The following is a 17,012-nucleotide window of genomic DNA, read 5'->3' on the forward strand; positions in this document are numbered from 1 at the left end:
ACTCCAATTCGATTCCAACCTTGGGCGACTATCTTTGAGGTTTGCACACTTACCCCATGTCTGCATGGGTTTCCTTCAGATGCCATGGTTTCCTCCCATAGTTGAAGAATTTGCAGTTTAACATGGCCAATCTGCTAACACACCTGTAGTATCCACAGATGTGTAGGATAGATGGATTAGCTATGGGAAATACAGATCGACAGGTCTGGGTGGGATGCTGTTCTGAGGGTTGGTGTGGACTCTGGCTGAATGGCCTGCTTCCACACTGTAGAGGTTTTATGATTCTAGGATGTTAGGAATTATTAGCAATTAGTATGCTCATTTTTGCTTATATCCTCAATACAGTGAACAGTTACAACTCACTAAATCTTTGTACTGTGACAGAATGCAGTATAATGATGGTTCAATTTGCTGAGTTACTCTACTATTTTTGAAAATGTGGAGATTGTAGTCCATGGCCAGATGAGTATAATGCCCCCTTAAAAACAGCCCAGTTTAAAAAAAAGTGAGGAACCAAGTTTTGATTGTTATAAAGCATAACCTTATGACAATGATGATCATTGATTTATTAGGTTGAAACTGCTGGTTGTGTTTCTTTTTAAAACAAAACTCCTCAAAACTGCATTTGAGTAACTCAAACTAGCTGCTTCTAAAATGTTTGAAAATAGAAGCTTTCGGAGCACGGCACTTCATCAGGTAGCTTTGAAGAACTCAGTGGTCTGTTTGTGCAGTGTCCCACTGATCCTGCCCAACTACACCAAGTTGTGGGATCATGTTTTAAATAAGGACCAAAATTGGAGAGTGGTGATAATAGCCTCTTTATTCAGCATCTATAGTAGCCCAAGTTCTATCACTGTGGTTGTTGAACAAAGAGGCTGTTTTTTGGTCTTTATTTGAACACAATCCTACAGCTTGGCATAGTCAGGCAGGATCACTGGGGACACCGTCTAAACCAACCAGTCACTGACAGATCTTAGAGGCTACCTGACCAAGGGGCAGCACTCAAAGCTTGTGTTTTCAAATAAACCTGTTGGACTATAACCTAGTGTCATTTGATTTCAACTTTGTCTACCCTAGTCTACCACTAGTACCTCCCAGACCATAAAACATCTCAACATTTGCGTAATTGCAAAACTTTCAAAACCATTAAATCATAGTCTGGCAGTCTTGTACTTGTCAGAACCATTCATACTAGAAGACTGTGAATGATCCCTTCCCTCGACTCATTCAAGAAACAACAAGAATGCATCCTATATTTACCTGAGTGAGGAATGTGCCATTAGACGCAATCACATTAGAGAATGGACTTTAACTGAGAAGGGAAACTCCTCCTGCTATAATCTAATCATACTTAAGCCATTGACTTAGAATCAATGTCTCAGGACCATGTTTGGGTAACTGATCAATGGTGCAAGAGGATTGCAAGATGAGCCAACTCTGAGACTCATGGAGTTTGAGAAACTACTGTCTGCCACAGAACAGAATGAGAAGAAAAGGTACCCTGAATGGGCACTTTTTCTCACTTCATCCATCCTATAAACTTGATTCTTATGGGCCGATTCAGCCGTGCCCCTCAAATAACATCTTTAAAAACTGAAGGGTCCAAAGGGAAAATAAAAATTGTCTTGCAACATTTTAAAATCATTTTCATTACAGAACTTGGAATAATCATTGGGCCCAGTCTGAAATCATTCAATTTATCCATCTACCAAATCCATACAGTATATAGCTGAATTTATTTACCTTTAAATTACTTTACCTACATTCTTCCTGTTTGTAACTTCTGGGTGACTGTGTTAACCTTTTGAATGCATATGTGCATGTGACATTTGGAGCACTCACCAACTTCTTTCAAGAAAACCTGTTGTAGTCAAATGAAGGATGGGTAGAGAGAGGTGACATTTTCACTTCTAACCTGCCTATTGCAATGATACATCTGCAAAAACAATCATGGCTTTCTGGTAATAGGCAGTTTGAGTGCAGTGCCTATCCAGGAGAAAGTGAGGTCTGCAGATGCTGGAGATCGGAACTGAAAATGTGTTGCTGGAAAAGCACAGCAGGTCAGGCAGCATCCAAGGAACTGGAAATTCAATGTTTTGGGCATAAGCCCTTCATCAGGATTTCCTGTTCCTTGGATGCTGCCTGACCTGCTGCGCTTTTCCAGCAACACATTTTCAGCTGCAGTGTCTATCCATACAGGTTTGGCCAGTAATGATACAGCCCACACAGGCTTGTCGTGTTGTAACTATTTACTCAGGAAGCTGTCCAGCAAGATCAGCACCTTTGCTGTTGCTCCTTGAAATGATTGTATAATGTAAACAAATGAGGTCTGGATACACTTCAAAGCTAATAAATACAGCAGCAATGACAACTCTTTAATACATTTGTAAGAATGTTGTACATAAATATGCATCAATTCCTATTTTTAAACCTATAGCATAGATGAATAAAGAAATATTGGATAGGGCAGCAAATAGACTCCGTTCTTACAGTGGTGTGAAACCCGTCCCCAGATAATGCTGCTACCTGAATGACACTGCAATGTCAGCCTGAATGAGAACATCAAGCCCTTTAATCAGCAAGCTGGTATTCTTGTCTGAGTATGCTAGCCTTAAGCTAAACTAACAGCTGGCTACCAAAGATTCTGATTTAATAAGTAAGGTTTGGACTAGTTGTAAAGATGGCCTCAGTTACTCCTATTCCTTTGGTCAGTAAGTTTACTCTGGGCATCAAAACCTTAAAGCTGCTATTTTTTCTTGAGCAAACAAATTTGTTTAGTGCTTCAGCACTTCTAATCCTACAGGCATTGTTGCCAGGATTGTCCATGAGTTGGGTTGTCAATGATTTGTCATCCCCATGCTGATCTTCAAGTGGTTGATCTGACTACTTTGTCCCTGAGCTAGATAGCTATCACACTGGAGCACTTTCTCTTCTACCCCAGTCTGTACTGGCAGCATCTATCATCAGTCTGATAGATCTAGGGAAAACAATCAAGCAATGACATCACAGGAAAGTGATGTGTTGATTGTTTGATTTTTACAAAAGTATATATATTTTTGGAAGAAGGGATTAACTGAGAAACAGGAATAAGTGAAAGTGAGGGCCAGTACAATAAAGGAATATGAGGAAACAAATTTGGGTAAGGGAAGTACAGCTTGCATATCAAAAGTATGTTAAAATATTCATATAAAGGCATAATTTTCATGTTTAGTAAAGCAAATTATTCTGGCTTAAAGGAAGTCATAGCAACAGAGCTTGCACCCATGATACGTTCCTCCTGTACTATCATGGAAGCTTTAGTTGTCCCTTGTGAACACATGTACAGTTGCATGTTTGGCTCACTTCCTTTTGGTGCTGGAGCAGCAGGAAAATTCACTGTGGAGTATCAGTAATCCTGAGCAAGTCATGAATAGCCCATTCAGTGAGGTGATCGTGCGGCTGGTGCAGATTGAACAGGCAGAAAAGGCATAGGTGACCACCAGGCAAAGTGGAGGAAACATTGGTGCGGGAGTCCCTTGTGGCCATCCCCTTTCTAACAGACATACTGTTTTGGATACTGTTGGGGAACATTCCTGAAGAAGGGCTTAATCCCGAAACGTCAAATCTCCTGTTCCTTGGATGCTGCCTGACCTGCTGCGCTTTTCCAGCAACACATTTTCAGCTCTGATCTCAGCATCTGCAGTCCTCACTTTCTCGTATTAATCCAGACGCTCAGGATATGTCCTGGGGACCTGGGTTCAAATTGCATGGCAGATGGTGGGATTTGAATTCAATAAATAACCAGAATTAAGAATCTAATGAAGACTACAAATCCATTATCAGTTGTTAGAAAAACCCGTCTGGTTTACAATTGTCCTTAAGGAAGGAAACTGCCATCTTTGCCCAGTATGGTCAACATTTGACACCCGATCAACGGCAAAGTGGTTGACCCTTAAACTGCCCTCTGGACAATTAGGGACGGGCAATAAATGCTGGATGACTTCCTCATCCCAAGAATGAATTTAAAGAAAAAAAATGTGAAGTGTTGCACACTTGAGGATTCAGTTGAGAGATTGAACAGTTTAGGCCTATACTCTCTGGAATTTAGAAGAATGAGGGGAGATCAAATTGAGATTTTCAAGATGATAAAAGGTATGGATAAAATAGACATGGAGTAAATGCTTCCTCTTATGGGGCATTCAAGGAAGACAGGTCTTAGGATAAGTAAATTTAAAACAAAGTTGAGGAGAAACATCTCCCAAAGGGTTGTGAATCTGTGGTTTTCGCTACTCCCAAGTAGGGCTGGGACAGTGAGTAAATCTAGAGTGGTGTTAGACATTTTCAAATGGTAATGGGTTCAAGGGTTATGGGGAGCAGGTAGGAAAATGGGGGTGAGGAGTATATCCGCCATGATTGAATGGTGGAGCAGACTCGATGAGCCATATGGCCTGATTTTGTTCCTATATCTTATTGACTTGGACAGGGCAAACAAGGAACAGAATTCATATAATCAGAGTCATACACATGGAAGCAGACACTTCCATCCAACCAGTCCATGCTGAACAGAATCCCACACTAAAATAGTCCCATGTGCTTACTCCTGGTCCATATTCCTCCAAACCTTTCCTACACATGTACTTATCCAAACTTCTTTTAAGCATTGTAATTGTACCCACATCCCCAACTTCCTCGAAGGTCATTCCACATACTCACTACACTCGTTAAAAAGATTACCTTTTTAAAATTTCTCACTCTGCGCCTTTTAAAAATGTGTTTCCTTGTATTGAAATGCCCCATTCGAGGGAAAACATAACTACCATTAACCCTATAATTACCCCTCATTATTTTATAAAATTTTATAAGGTTCTGTGCTCCAGTGAAAATCATTCCAGCCTATCCAGCCTTTTTCTATAACTCAAGTCATCTGTATCTAGCAACATCATGGTAAAACTCTTCTGAACCTGCTCCAACTTAATATTCTTCTTGAAACTATTGGAAATATATAGCATGGAAACAGATCCTTCGGTCCAACTCATCCATGCTGACCAGATATTACAAATTAAACTTGTCCTATTTGCTAGTGTTTGGCCCATATCCTGGACTGTGGGAAGTATAGAGGATCGGGAGAACCTTGGTGTGCATGTAAACCAGTCTTTTCCTGGACAGGACAGGTAGATAAGAAGCTACATGGTATACTTGCCTTTATCAGACAAGGCATAGAGTTTAAGAGGAGAGAGGTTATGCTGGAACAGTATAAAATGTTTAGGCCACAGCTAAATTATTGTGTGTAGTTCAGGAATCCACATTATGGAGGGGATGTGAGAGCACTGGAGAGTGTGATAAATCTGCTGTGCACAATGTTGCCTGACCTGGGGAGTTTCAGTTACAAAGAGAGATTGAACAGTCTGAGATTGTTTTCCATGGAGCAACCGAGATTGAGGGTACTTAATTGAGATGTATAAAATTTGAGTGGCATGGATACAGTGGACAGGAAAAACTTATTCCCTTTACAGAAGGATCAGTGACCAGGCGGCATAGATTTAAGGTAAGAGACAGAAGGTTTTGTGGAGATATATGCGGGAAAACATTTCACTGAGAGTGTGGTGGGAATCAGAACCCTCTGCCTGTTAAGGGTGGTAGAGTTAGAAAGCCTCACCGGAACATTTTAAAAAGTATTTCGATGTGCACTTGCTCCAGTGAAAATAGTTCCAGACTATCTAGCCTTTCTTTATAACTCAAACCTTCCATACCCAACAACATCCTGGTAAATCTCTTCTGAACTCCCTCCTAATCCTTCCTAAGATTAGCTGCCAAGGCATATAACTGTAAATGAGATTACCATAGCTTGGCGGTTGTTTTTGACTGGCACAGATGCAATGAGAGGCTGAAGGCCTTTTTCCGCAATAGAGATTTATAACTGTAGGTCATCCCATTGTCTAATTTTCAGTAATTGGTTAGTTACTGGTGGGTATCACAAAGGTGCACATCTGCCATGGTTGGTTGACCCTTCACCAGTTACAACACCTGCTTGTTTTTGAGGGTCTTTTCTATCTTTCTGACCACATTCCACAACTTATCTTCCTGAGAAACAGAAAAAAAAGGAAGTAACTAGATGTTGCCTCACTCCACGGTCTCTTGGGTCTCCAAACAACCAGTCCCCTGATACACTGATTATGTTGTCAATGATATATATTTGACTGGTCTTCAAGTTCGACCCTACAGACTTTTTCAGCATCAGCATTTTTACTTACTTTAGGTCCATGCTCAGTTATTCACAATAGTTATTCAGCATATTCCACTCCCCTTCAGTTTTGTTCATTTTATTCTGTGCACTTACCCTCTCCTCCCTGCTGGCTAGTTCAATGTATACAGTGGTGTTCACAGAGCTCCTTCGTGGTCAAGATAGGTTTAACTTGGATGATTGGAGATTGTAAGCTTCAACTGTTTTCAACATTGTACTTTGTTAAAAGCCTCTCCAATAAGAAATATCTGTCCCTGTCCCTTATTTCTCATTTCATGTGAATGTGGATAAGCAGGAGGCATTACTGCAACTTGCAGTATGATCAACACGTTGGAGAATAGTTCAGTTTGGGTCTTCACGTTCATTCCCACCTTTTTTAAAGTTCTATTGTACCTATTCATTCCATTGCAGGTAGTAATAGATTTTCTGAACTCATCTCAACCCTTGTCTGAACTTTGTCAGGAGCTGAGGTGGGACAGTTTGTATGTATTCCCAATTTGTCCCTCAGATCTGCTATGACATTGAACATAGCTGCCTTACATTGGTATGTCCACCAGTTTAAGTTCGCTTATCCTTGAGAGATGCACAGGGGTAAAACAAATGGTGCTACTGCCACTGTCACCCACTATGCCAGAATGATCCCCAAACAGTAATGAATCCATATCCTCCCATCCCTTCGTATGCCAATCACGTAAGACACATTACAACTTCTGTAATGCAGGTGGTCATTCCACTGAACCCACACAATACCTCCTCGGTGCCATAGACAAGATGGGGTCACATAATGGCTACCTTCCCCAGATTATACCTCTGACTGATGGCCCCAGCGTCATTTTCTTAAATCAAATCGCATGGGGATGAATATTATAAGTCGTTGCATTATGTCTTTCTGTTAATACTGCTCAGTGCACACTCACAACATTGCTATGTACAGTATTACCATTCATACCGGCATTCATTGCTTTATAAAGTAATATGCACATCGGAATCCCCTGAGTAGTTGGTTGGTCGGATAGGTAGCCCTTGAGGTTAAACCCTTAACCTGATCATTACTGATCCACTAGTGCACTTTACTTTGTTTCTTTTCTGTCTCAGGTTTTCCCAGTTCTGCTTGACAACCCAACTGCCATATGTGGAGCAGATATTGTTTCCCTCTGCCTTTCTTCCAACCTATCCATTGACTCTGGACAATTTATAAATTATGCTCATGTGATTCTTGACAGTGGGCCATACAGTCAATTTATGAGGACTCTGGAACCCATCCGTTTGGATTCCTGACCCATCCCTCAGCATGTCTCTCTGAGCTGAGCACTGATGGTATAACCATATTAATCCAAATTAACAACAGCCATGGTTTTCACCATTCCCGTTCTAATGTTGAATCCTGTAATTGTCATTCACTAGACCCCCTTTTTCTCTTCCTTGATTTTCCCCTGAGGCCCTCAACTCAGCAAGGCCACCTGTTCTTGAGTAAATCTCCCCATGGAGCTTAAGCCTGAGGTCTCCGGACCTGTATTTTCTGTTTGATCACCCGTTTCACCAAGTTTTCAAATGATGCTCAGATTCGGTGTGAGCATCGTGGGAGTAGACTGGAAGGTTTGGGATCATGAACTGCAAATTTTGATGTGCATTATTGTGCAAATAATAATAGGTTTATATGTTGTGGATATGGACAGCCAGCCAGGACACCATGGAATGATCAAGACTCCAAGTAACAAAAGCGTGCATAAAGATTTTTGCATTTGGTGAGCTAAGGTAGGGTGGGGACGGGTGACGTTGCATAGTTGAAAGTAGGCAGTCCTTGTGGAGAGCCAGCAGAGTGACTAAAACTAATGACAGTATCCTCATACCTAATTCCCCTTTGCAATCGTAGTTACTCATCCCACTGTCTCTCCTGGTTTACCAGCGGCAGATGGTTTAAATATGTACTTGATCCTTCTCCGCGATGCAGCCCTAGCCTTTTGCTTTTCTCCTTTCTGATACTGAAGCAGTGTAGTCCAGGCAGAACAACAATATGGGTGAGGATGAAAATGAGGTCTTGTCATTTTATTTCACACTTACAACCACCTGTCAAGGTAATGACAAGTTAAAGGTTAACACATGAGAACAGATCTGCATATGATGAACCATGTACTGCCTTCGACCCAGACTGGGACACATGCTATCTCACCAGAATATGAGGCTGCACATGGTCTCTGCTGCAGAGATGGTGCACTTCAATACTGCAACCTACAGAAGGATGTTGATGGGAAGGAACAATAAAATTTCTGGTGCATTGAGTAATTTGCCAGATTGCACACATCAGTGTCAATAAGCATGAAGGAATCGAACACCAATTTGGTAGAGAGTTTTGCCTTGCTCTTACAGCCTATCCTTTGCAGCATAGTGTTTAAAACTATTTTTGCATTTGTGAACTCAGTTCTGATAGCCAGTGTCTCAACTTGTCCAAAATCTCCCATACTGCCATGGAACCACAGACCGAGATTGCGCAATGACAACAAACTTTATTGCAAACTCAGTGTGGTTGGCATCGCTGAGGCTTACGTTGTTCAAAGGAAGGTGTCACAGCAATCTGTCCTCCTATGGATGCTAGGAATATGGGGCTACTCTTTACAGGGAGCAAAGTAGCATGTCATAACGGAGCACACATCTACTTCCTTCTGTTCTTAAGTCTTCCTGCCACTCCACCCTTGTTGCATGTTGGTCAGCCATCCCAGCCTGCTGGAACACATCGCTACAAATTACAATTCACAGTTGGATATTCTTGAACCGGCGCTGCTTGATGTCAGCCACCAAGGCCATCTGCAGTTCCTGCCCCAATAGTTAACCAGCGTCCACCAGCCAGCCTAAAGCTACCAAGACCAATGTGTAGGAGCCTGAGAAAAGCAAAGACATGTGGAGAGCAGAGATCTGGACAGTGCCCAAGGCTTCAATGTTGACTTTTCCCACAATAATACTCAATTTCAGTTGTACATTCCGATTCTGAATGTTTACTTTGTGGTGATTTTTGATTTTGCACAATGATCAAACTGTCAGGGGTGGGATGTTGAGAGCATTGGTGAATGGGACTGTGATTACTTGTGTTGCACTTGGGGAAATTCTTCACAGATGGTTCACCTCCGAGTGAATGTCTCAACTGCTGCGGCCTCCTCTTTCTGCCTCAGCTTCCCAGGCATTTTCCACAGGGATGATGACAAAGACTCCTCTGTAATATGGGATGAGGTTTTGGAGTGTACAGCAATCCACGTTGTGCTAAGTACTGTCCGGTGTCTCGAACGATAAAAGCAGGAGTAGTATTCCAGCAAGTCACTGGTCCTCCAGATCACATTTTGTTTGGCAGTGTGGCTTTGTATCCATGCTATGCACATGGCTGTGAGCTGTGCACCTGAGCCGTTGGATCAATATGTAGCCCTTGTCACCCAGTAGCTACTCTTTGGTCTGCTGGCTGAGGGGTAGTTGGTGGTGAGCAGATGTTGCAACATTGCACAATGAAGCCATCAAAGCTGTTGCCAGAATATCAGGGATTGACCTGGATATTGTTTCACCAGTGGTCACAAACACTCACTAGATGTTGAGAGGGGAATCCCTTTCAGTGAAGCATTGCTGACATTCAGTATCCACAAAGCAACGTGTGTGTGTGTGTGTGTGTTCGTTCAGTGGCACCCTGCATCATGCAGAAGACTGCAGTCCCAGTAATGCTTCCTGCTATCCCTGCTTACATGTCTCTGGCACAAATGATTGAAATATGGGTAAGTCTCAAAGAATGGACTTCCTTTACCCAGCAGCGGTTGGAAAATTAGGATAATAAAAGAAATAAATTAGAATTGGGAGAATGGTTTATCCTTGGATCAGTTTTACAGCTTTTGAGACCGTGAGATTTTCTGAAACTACTTTTGTTTGCCCTCTGTTTCCTCCAATCAAGAGCGTTTGAAGAGTAAATCAGTGGCAGTAAATTTGCTATGTTACAGTATTTGGTCATGTTTTGGTGAACCACGCAAAAGGTGTTCAGCAACCAAACTATCCATGAGCCAGATGGTCAGTTGTTTGTCAGCTGAAAAATAACATATCTTTGCAGTGGAAACGATTGAGAAGCGATCCAAATGTCAGAGCCCAAACTAGCCCTTGTCTGCATCTCCATTTCAGGGTTACGCAGTATACCCCGTATCAGCCTGAAGTTTCCCAGGGCAGGTTGGAAAGTTTGCTCAACTATCAGACAATGGTGTGTGACCTCACTGGCATGGATGTGGCCAATGCCTCTTTGCTGGATGAAGGAACAGCAGCCGCCGAGGCAATGCAGCTGTGCCACAGGTGAGAGTTGGTCGATTTTTGTTGAAATTCCCCAATTTCAAGCTGTTAACAGTGCATCTCCTTTAAGATGAGTCAATCTCTTATAGCAATTTGCGTGGCTTCAAAGGGGAAGTTCCACCTGTGAACTATTAAGACAGTGAAAAATGTAATTTTAGCTTGCTTTGTGAAGGTACTTTATCCATTTCAATTGATTTTAATTACCTCTACCTTCCTTGCATTAAATTTTGATCTATAGCTAGAAGGGAGACCTTTTTATTTGAGGCAGAGTTATAGAGAGTGCAGGACGTTAGGATTGGGAAGGGAGGGCATGATGGGTAGGATCTATAGAGGTCCATGGGGTATTGTCAGGATTTGTGAAGAAAGGGCTGGACATGGATTTGAGTGAGAATTGGGAGCTTTTGTAGCTGGAATTTGAAAAGGGAAAGATGCTTTGCAGCCGGCGGGATCAAACGTTGAGAATAGGGATTAACTTTGATCTTGCTTTGCGGCTTTAATGTTAGCATAGCCCTACTTTAGGACTTGATCGAGGGAGTAAGTTTAAAAAAATACAAGCCGAACATAAGGCCCAGTAACCCGTTTGATCGAGGATGGGTGCCCCCCATATGGAAATGGGAATTGGGCAACGGGCAGCTGAGGATTACACTTAAGGAAGAGGCTAAAAAGCTTACAGGGGACAGGTGGGTGCAGTTTGGTCCATAATAAATCGATAATAGTGCTATCATGTCATCCCACAAACTATTTGACTCACTCAGTGTATGAAAGTTAGTCTGTGTTGGACTACGATTAAAGCAAAAAAATTACTTTCCGTTAAAGCCAACACCTCCGAGTTTCTATTTTAGAGCATTTCCCACTTAATGACTCACAGTTGAAGCCAAATATTATTAAATTGAAAATTGCTGTCTTTTAACGTTCCATAATTTTCTTTTTTTGGTTAGACACAATAAGCGAAGAAAATTCTTTGTGGACGCTCGTTGTCATCCTCAGACAATAGCTGTTGTGCAGACAAGAGCAAAGTATGTAAATCTTTAAATTGCATGTTTTATGTAAGTTATTCTGTCCTTTCCCTGACAAAGAACCTAGACTAGGTTAATTGAAATATTTCATAAATGTAGATTGGCATTTATCTATAAAATCTAGTGAACCTACATAAAATCCATCTTTCCTTTTATAAACAAATGTCACTTTCAAAGGACAATATTGTACTGTAACTTTGTATTTGATAACCAGCTAAGGAAATCCAAATGAGAAATAGGACCCAACAAGAAACAACAGTTTCCCATGTGGACTCCCACATATCCATTATCACTGTGAGGCTGCCTTGTTTAAAGTTGATTTGGTTTGGAACTTAGCCAGCTACACTCCACCAATCTGCCCAGCAAAGTCCAGCTGCTAGAATCCATCTGCTAAGTAAGGTATAAGGACTGCCAAAGGACGAGTGTATGGACTGTCTGAATCCCAGTTCACATGAATGGAATTACTTTATATTTCTCCTGCCGAAAGGGATAAGACTTAAATTTTTGAACCTTTGCCCCCTATCTCTTTGTCCTCGACCTTTTTGAAATCACCAGTGAACCATTCTCTATAAATCTGCTTCTCCCTGTCTTACCTCACTCTGTAACACATTGGCAGTTTCCTGTTAAAAACTTAAATTTGAATGCATGCTCTGAGCATCTAAAACTAATTCAAAGTGACTTATTTACAGAGACTGTTTTGTGCATTCAATATTCAGTGCCTTACGTGTGGATACATTGTGGCTCTACCTTGACCTGTTTTTCTTTTTGAAATAACTAATTTTATCTCATTCTATCACACGCACTCTTTCTCTTAACTAAACCAAACCAAGTCCCCGGAGCCAAGTGATTGCTTCCTTATTTGCTGAGATTATGGTGATTAGTTTACTACTTAGACTATAGAGGGACACTTCTCTGAACTATATAGCAGTGTTTGTGCTTCCCCAGGATGAGGGCAAGAGTGCAGCAAACGGACTGGACATGGCTGGTTTTGATTCTGATTTCCAGCATCTGTGTTTTTTTTCTAACTTGTACAATCATACACTCGTGCAGCGTGGATAGTTGAGAAAGCGATGGGTGGATGAAGGTAAGGGAGACGGTAATAGATCAGAGGAGGCAGTGATGGACAGAACTGGAGGACGGTGCCGAGTGGAGGCTTGGGACTGGGATAGTTTTGGGGAAGGGGAAATGAAGAAGCTGTTGAAATTCACATTTATCCCGTGTGGTTGCAGGGTGTCAAAGCAGAAGATGAGGCATTCTTCCTCCAGGCATCGCGTGGTAATGGTGGAGGAGGCCCGGGACCTGCATGTCCTTGATGGAGTGGGAGAGGGAGTTGAAATGTTCAGCCACGGGGCGAAGGGGTTGGTGGGTGCAGGTGTCCCAGAGATGTTCTCTGAAAATCTGCAAGATGTCCTATCTCCTCAATGTAGAGGAGATTATACAGTGCAATGGATGCAGTAGCAGATATTAATAGAGGTACAGCTAAATTTCTGACAAATGTGGAAGGGTCTCTTGGCGCCTTGGATGGAGGTGAGGGGACTGGTGTGAGTGCAGATTTTGCACTTCCTGTGGTGGCAGGGAAAGGTCCCAGGAGTGGGATGTGGGCTGGTGGGGTTACGGATCTGACCAGGGAGTCATGGAGGGAATGGTTTCCCCAAAACGCTGATAGGGATAGGAAGGGACATATATCTTTGGTGAGGTCAGTTTGGAGGTGACGGACGTAGTGGTGGATGATGTGATGTTTGTGGAGGTTGGTGGGGTGGAAGGTGAGGACCAGGAGGATCTGTCCTTGTTGCATTGTGAGGGGTGGTGTTCAAGGGCAGTGGTGCATGAAGTGAAGGGGATGTGCTGAAGTTCATCGTCAACCACGTGGGAAAGGAAATTGCAATCATTGAAGAAGGAGCCATCTGGGACTTTGAGGTGGAATTGGTCATCCTGGGAACAGATGCAGTAGAAGTGGAGGAATTAGGAATAAGGGATGGCATTTTTACAGGAGGTAGGGTAGGAGGAAGTGTAATCCAGGTAGCTGTGGGAGTCAGTGGGCTTGTAGTAGATGTCTGTGGTTAATTGGTTGTCGTAGACGGTGACGGAGAGGTCCAGGAAGGGGAAGAGGTGTCTGAGATGGTCCAGGTGAATTGGAGGTCGGGGTGAAAAGTGTTAGTGAAGTTGTTGAACTGTTCAGCCTCCTCATGGGAACACGAGGCACCGCCGATACAGTCATCAGTGTAGCAGAGGAAAAGGTAGGGGGTGGTGCCGGTGTAACTGAGGAGGATGGACTGTTCCACGTATCTGACAAAGAGGAAGGCATAGTTGGGTCCAATGTAGTGCCCATGGCTACCCCTTTAGTTTGGAGGGCATGGGAGGATTGGAAGGAGAAGTTGTTGAGGGTGACAACCAGTTCAGCAAGGCGGATGAGATTGTCAGTGGAAGGGTGCTGGTTGGGACGGCGAGAGAGGAAGAATCAAAGGGCTTGGAGATCTTCGCCATGGTGCATCGATGTATACAGGGACTGAATGTCCATGGTGAAGATGAGGCATTGGGGGCTGGAGAAATGGAAATCTTGGAGGTGAAGGGCCTGCGTGGTGTCACGAACATAGGTGGGGAGTATCTGGACTAAGGGGAACAGGATGGTGTTGAGGTAGGAAGAGATGAGTTCAGTGGAACAAGTGCAGGCTGAGACAGTGGGTCGACCACGGCAGTCAGGTTTGTGAATCTTGGGAAGGAGGTAGAATCGCACGGTGCGAAGTTCATGGACAATGAGGTTGGAGGCTGTGAGTGGGAGATCCTCAGAGGTGATGAAGTTGTAGATGGTCTGGTGATTGTTTGGTGATGGGAGGTGGGGTCATGAGCCTCAACCCTCATTCCTGATGAAGTGCTTGTGCCTGACATGTCAATTCTCCTACTCCTCTGATGCTGCCTGACCTGCAGTGCTTTCTCAGCAACACACTCTCGACTCTGATCTCCAGCATCTGCAGTCCTCAGTTTCTCCTAAGAACACATATGTACCAACCTCTCACTTCCTTTTAGCCAGCCAGTCTCTAATTCTGCTAAGATGCAACTCTGATACAATGAGCTTTTTTTTCTAGAAAACCTTTTGATTCGGAACCTTATTGAATATCTTCTTAAAATCTAGGTACAGTACATCCTCTGGTTCCCCATTATTCACAGCATATGTAACTTAAATTGATTAAGTACTATTTCTCTTTCACAAGCTATGTTGACTCTGCCTGATTACCTGACGTAACAGTGCAGTTACATAAATTCGTAAATAATAACTTCTAACATTTCTCTTGTGACAGATAACTTGTCTATTTCCTGTCTCCTTCCCCTTTTGAACAAAGGAGTTACATTTACATATAATGGTAACTTGCATCAATTTAAGGAGGTCTTGGAAAATTAAGAACAATGTATCAACTATCCCACTTACCCCCTTCTTTTAACATCTTCTTAGAATGCAATCCATCAGGAGCCAGGCACTTGTCAACCTGCATCTCTAAGATGTTTGCAGTTTTCTTGCCTTCATCCATCCCTTTGTTTTCCTAATGTAAAACTCTTTTCCTGGAATGTCACTTTTAATCTGTGAGGACTGATGTAAAATACTTGTTAAATCATCTACCATCTTATTATTTTCCATCGCACTTCTCCAGACTCCTTTCTATCAGACTAATGCCTATTTTGTTACCTCTTTCCTTTATAAATATGTTTATAGAATCTTTTGCTATCTGAATCTATATTTCCGGTTAGCTTTTTGTCTTTGATTTTTAAAAAATATTCTTTTCTATTTTTGATATATATTGAATCATCTGACTTGCCAGGATTAGAATTAATTTATTATTAAATTATTCTGTCTTTGCACTATAATATGGTTTTCCTTTAAGAAGATGATGATGATTATTATTATTAGGATCTTTTATGATGTTATTACCTGACAAGTCAGATCCCAGGCAAGGACTTGATGGATAATTTTTTATTTGCTTTAGTTTTCACAAAGTAGTCTTTTGCTCAAACATTGGCTCAAAATGCTGCAGATTTTGTTTTAACAATAAAACAAGTTTATTTTTAAGAAGGGTAAAATAAGCAAGCCATCACTTATAAATCAAATTCAAAAAATTTTAAGTAAATAACATAAATATAATCTCATTAACCATAAAAAACTTCTTATAAATTTGAGAAACATGATAGCTTTTTTTATAGAAACTAAAATGCACACCCAGTACAGTACCCAAAACACCAGAGTCTCTGTATCTAACACCCTGATAAGTTTAAATCAAAATGTGACTTGAGCATTTAGACTGGAACTGCAGATAGTTTCTTTCTTGGAGCTATTATATACCTACTTAAGTGTATTCAGCTTTAAGGAATCTCTTCAGGGTTTTATTGATAAAGGGCTTATGCCTGAAACGTTGATTCTCCTGCTCCTCGGATGATGCCTTACTAGCTGTGCTTTTCCAGCATCACACTCGTCGACTCTGATCTCCAGCATCTGCAGTCCTCAGTTTCTCCTAGTTGATTATAACCTTACTACAAAGCCTCTTCCAAGGATGTCTACCTTGAAGAAGGTATCCTCCTCTCTCTACAAGAGCTTCACTCCTGATGCAGGGCTTATGCCTGAAATGTCGATTCTTCTGCCCCTCAGATGCTGCCTGACCGGCTGTTCTTTTCCAGCACCACACTCTTCGACTCTGATCTCCAACATCCACAGTTCTCACTTTCTCTTCAGGGTTTTATCCCAACACTTCTGGTCTGGAATTCTCCCAAACTCTTTAAGGTGATCTCATTCACTATATACCCATCCCTTCTCAGGAGCACAGGTCCGCACAGCCATCCTAGACTGAGGACTGCTTGAAACTCAAAACTGAAACAAAAGGTCTCCCTCTGTAAACTCTTAAGTTTAAATAAACCAAGTTCCAGAAGTCTCTAACAAATCAGGAAATCTCATTATTTACCTTGCTATGTCGAAAATCATTCAAAATAAACAAAAAAAATCATTAGCATTGCACAAACATTCATTCACTCTGAAGCCTGGCCTCAAAAAAAAAAGTCACCATGTCCACAGAAATGCTTGTATGTCAGTTATTAATTCCGACACATAAAGAACCACCAGGTTTCTGATTCACATGGCTTGCATCACATCGTTTTTAACTTCTGGTTAACCATGGATCATTATTCTATCTCTTGGAATGTTTCTTTTGTATTGGAATGTATGCTATAGCGTCGCATTTTTTCAGTCCTGAGCCAATGCCATCCTTCCTTTACATTTCTGCTACCACATTTTTCACTTACCACCAGAAACTGATTTTGTACAAGTTTCTAGATTAACTGTACCCTCCTCTGTATACCCATCTTTATAGTGGAGATGGTTTGATTGAAGTCAAGTTACAGTCCTACATGGGGAAGAGGTGTTCCAACCAGTACTGGTGTTTTCTGAATGTTAAAATAGGCAGAGTAAGGTGAGGCAAATAAAGTGTGGATTT

The 17,012-nt window shown here is 41.9% G+C and overlaps 1 protein-coding gene across 2 annotated transcripts in view; it reads left to right on the plus strand.

The window, feature by feature from the left end:
- The window catches only part of gldc (glycine dehydrogenase (decarboxylating)), a 177,164-nt gene that overhangs the window by 37,500 nt on the left and 122,652 nt on the right, over positions 1–17,012 (plus strand). For both annotated transcript variants that reach the window (XM_060845597.1, XM_060845605.1), the window contains 2 exons: positions 10,364–10,528; positions 11,464–11,541. In XM_060845597.1, coding sequence (XP_060701580.1) covers positions 10,364–10,528; positions 11,464–11,541 — 243 coding nt within the window. The remainder of the gene's footprint in view (positions 1–10,363; positions 10,529–11,463; positions 11,542–17,012) is intronic.

This window comes from Hemiscyllium ocellatum, chromosome 2, assembly GCF_020745735.1.
Source record: "Hemiscyllium ocellatum isolate sHemOce1 chromosome 2, sHemOce1.pat.X.cur, whole genome shotgun sequence".
NCBI lineage: Eukaryota > Metazoa > Chordata > Chondrichthyes > Orectolobiformes > Hemiscylliidae > Hemiscyllium > Hemiscyllium ocellatum.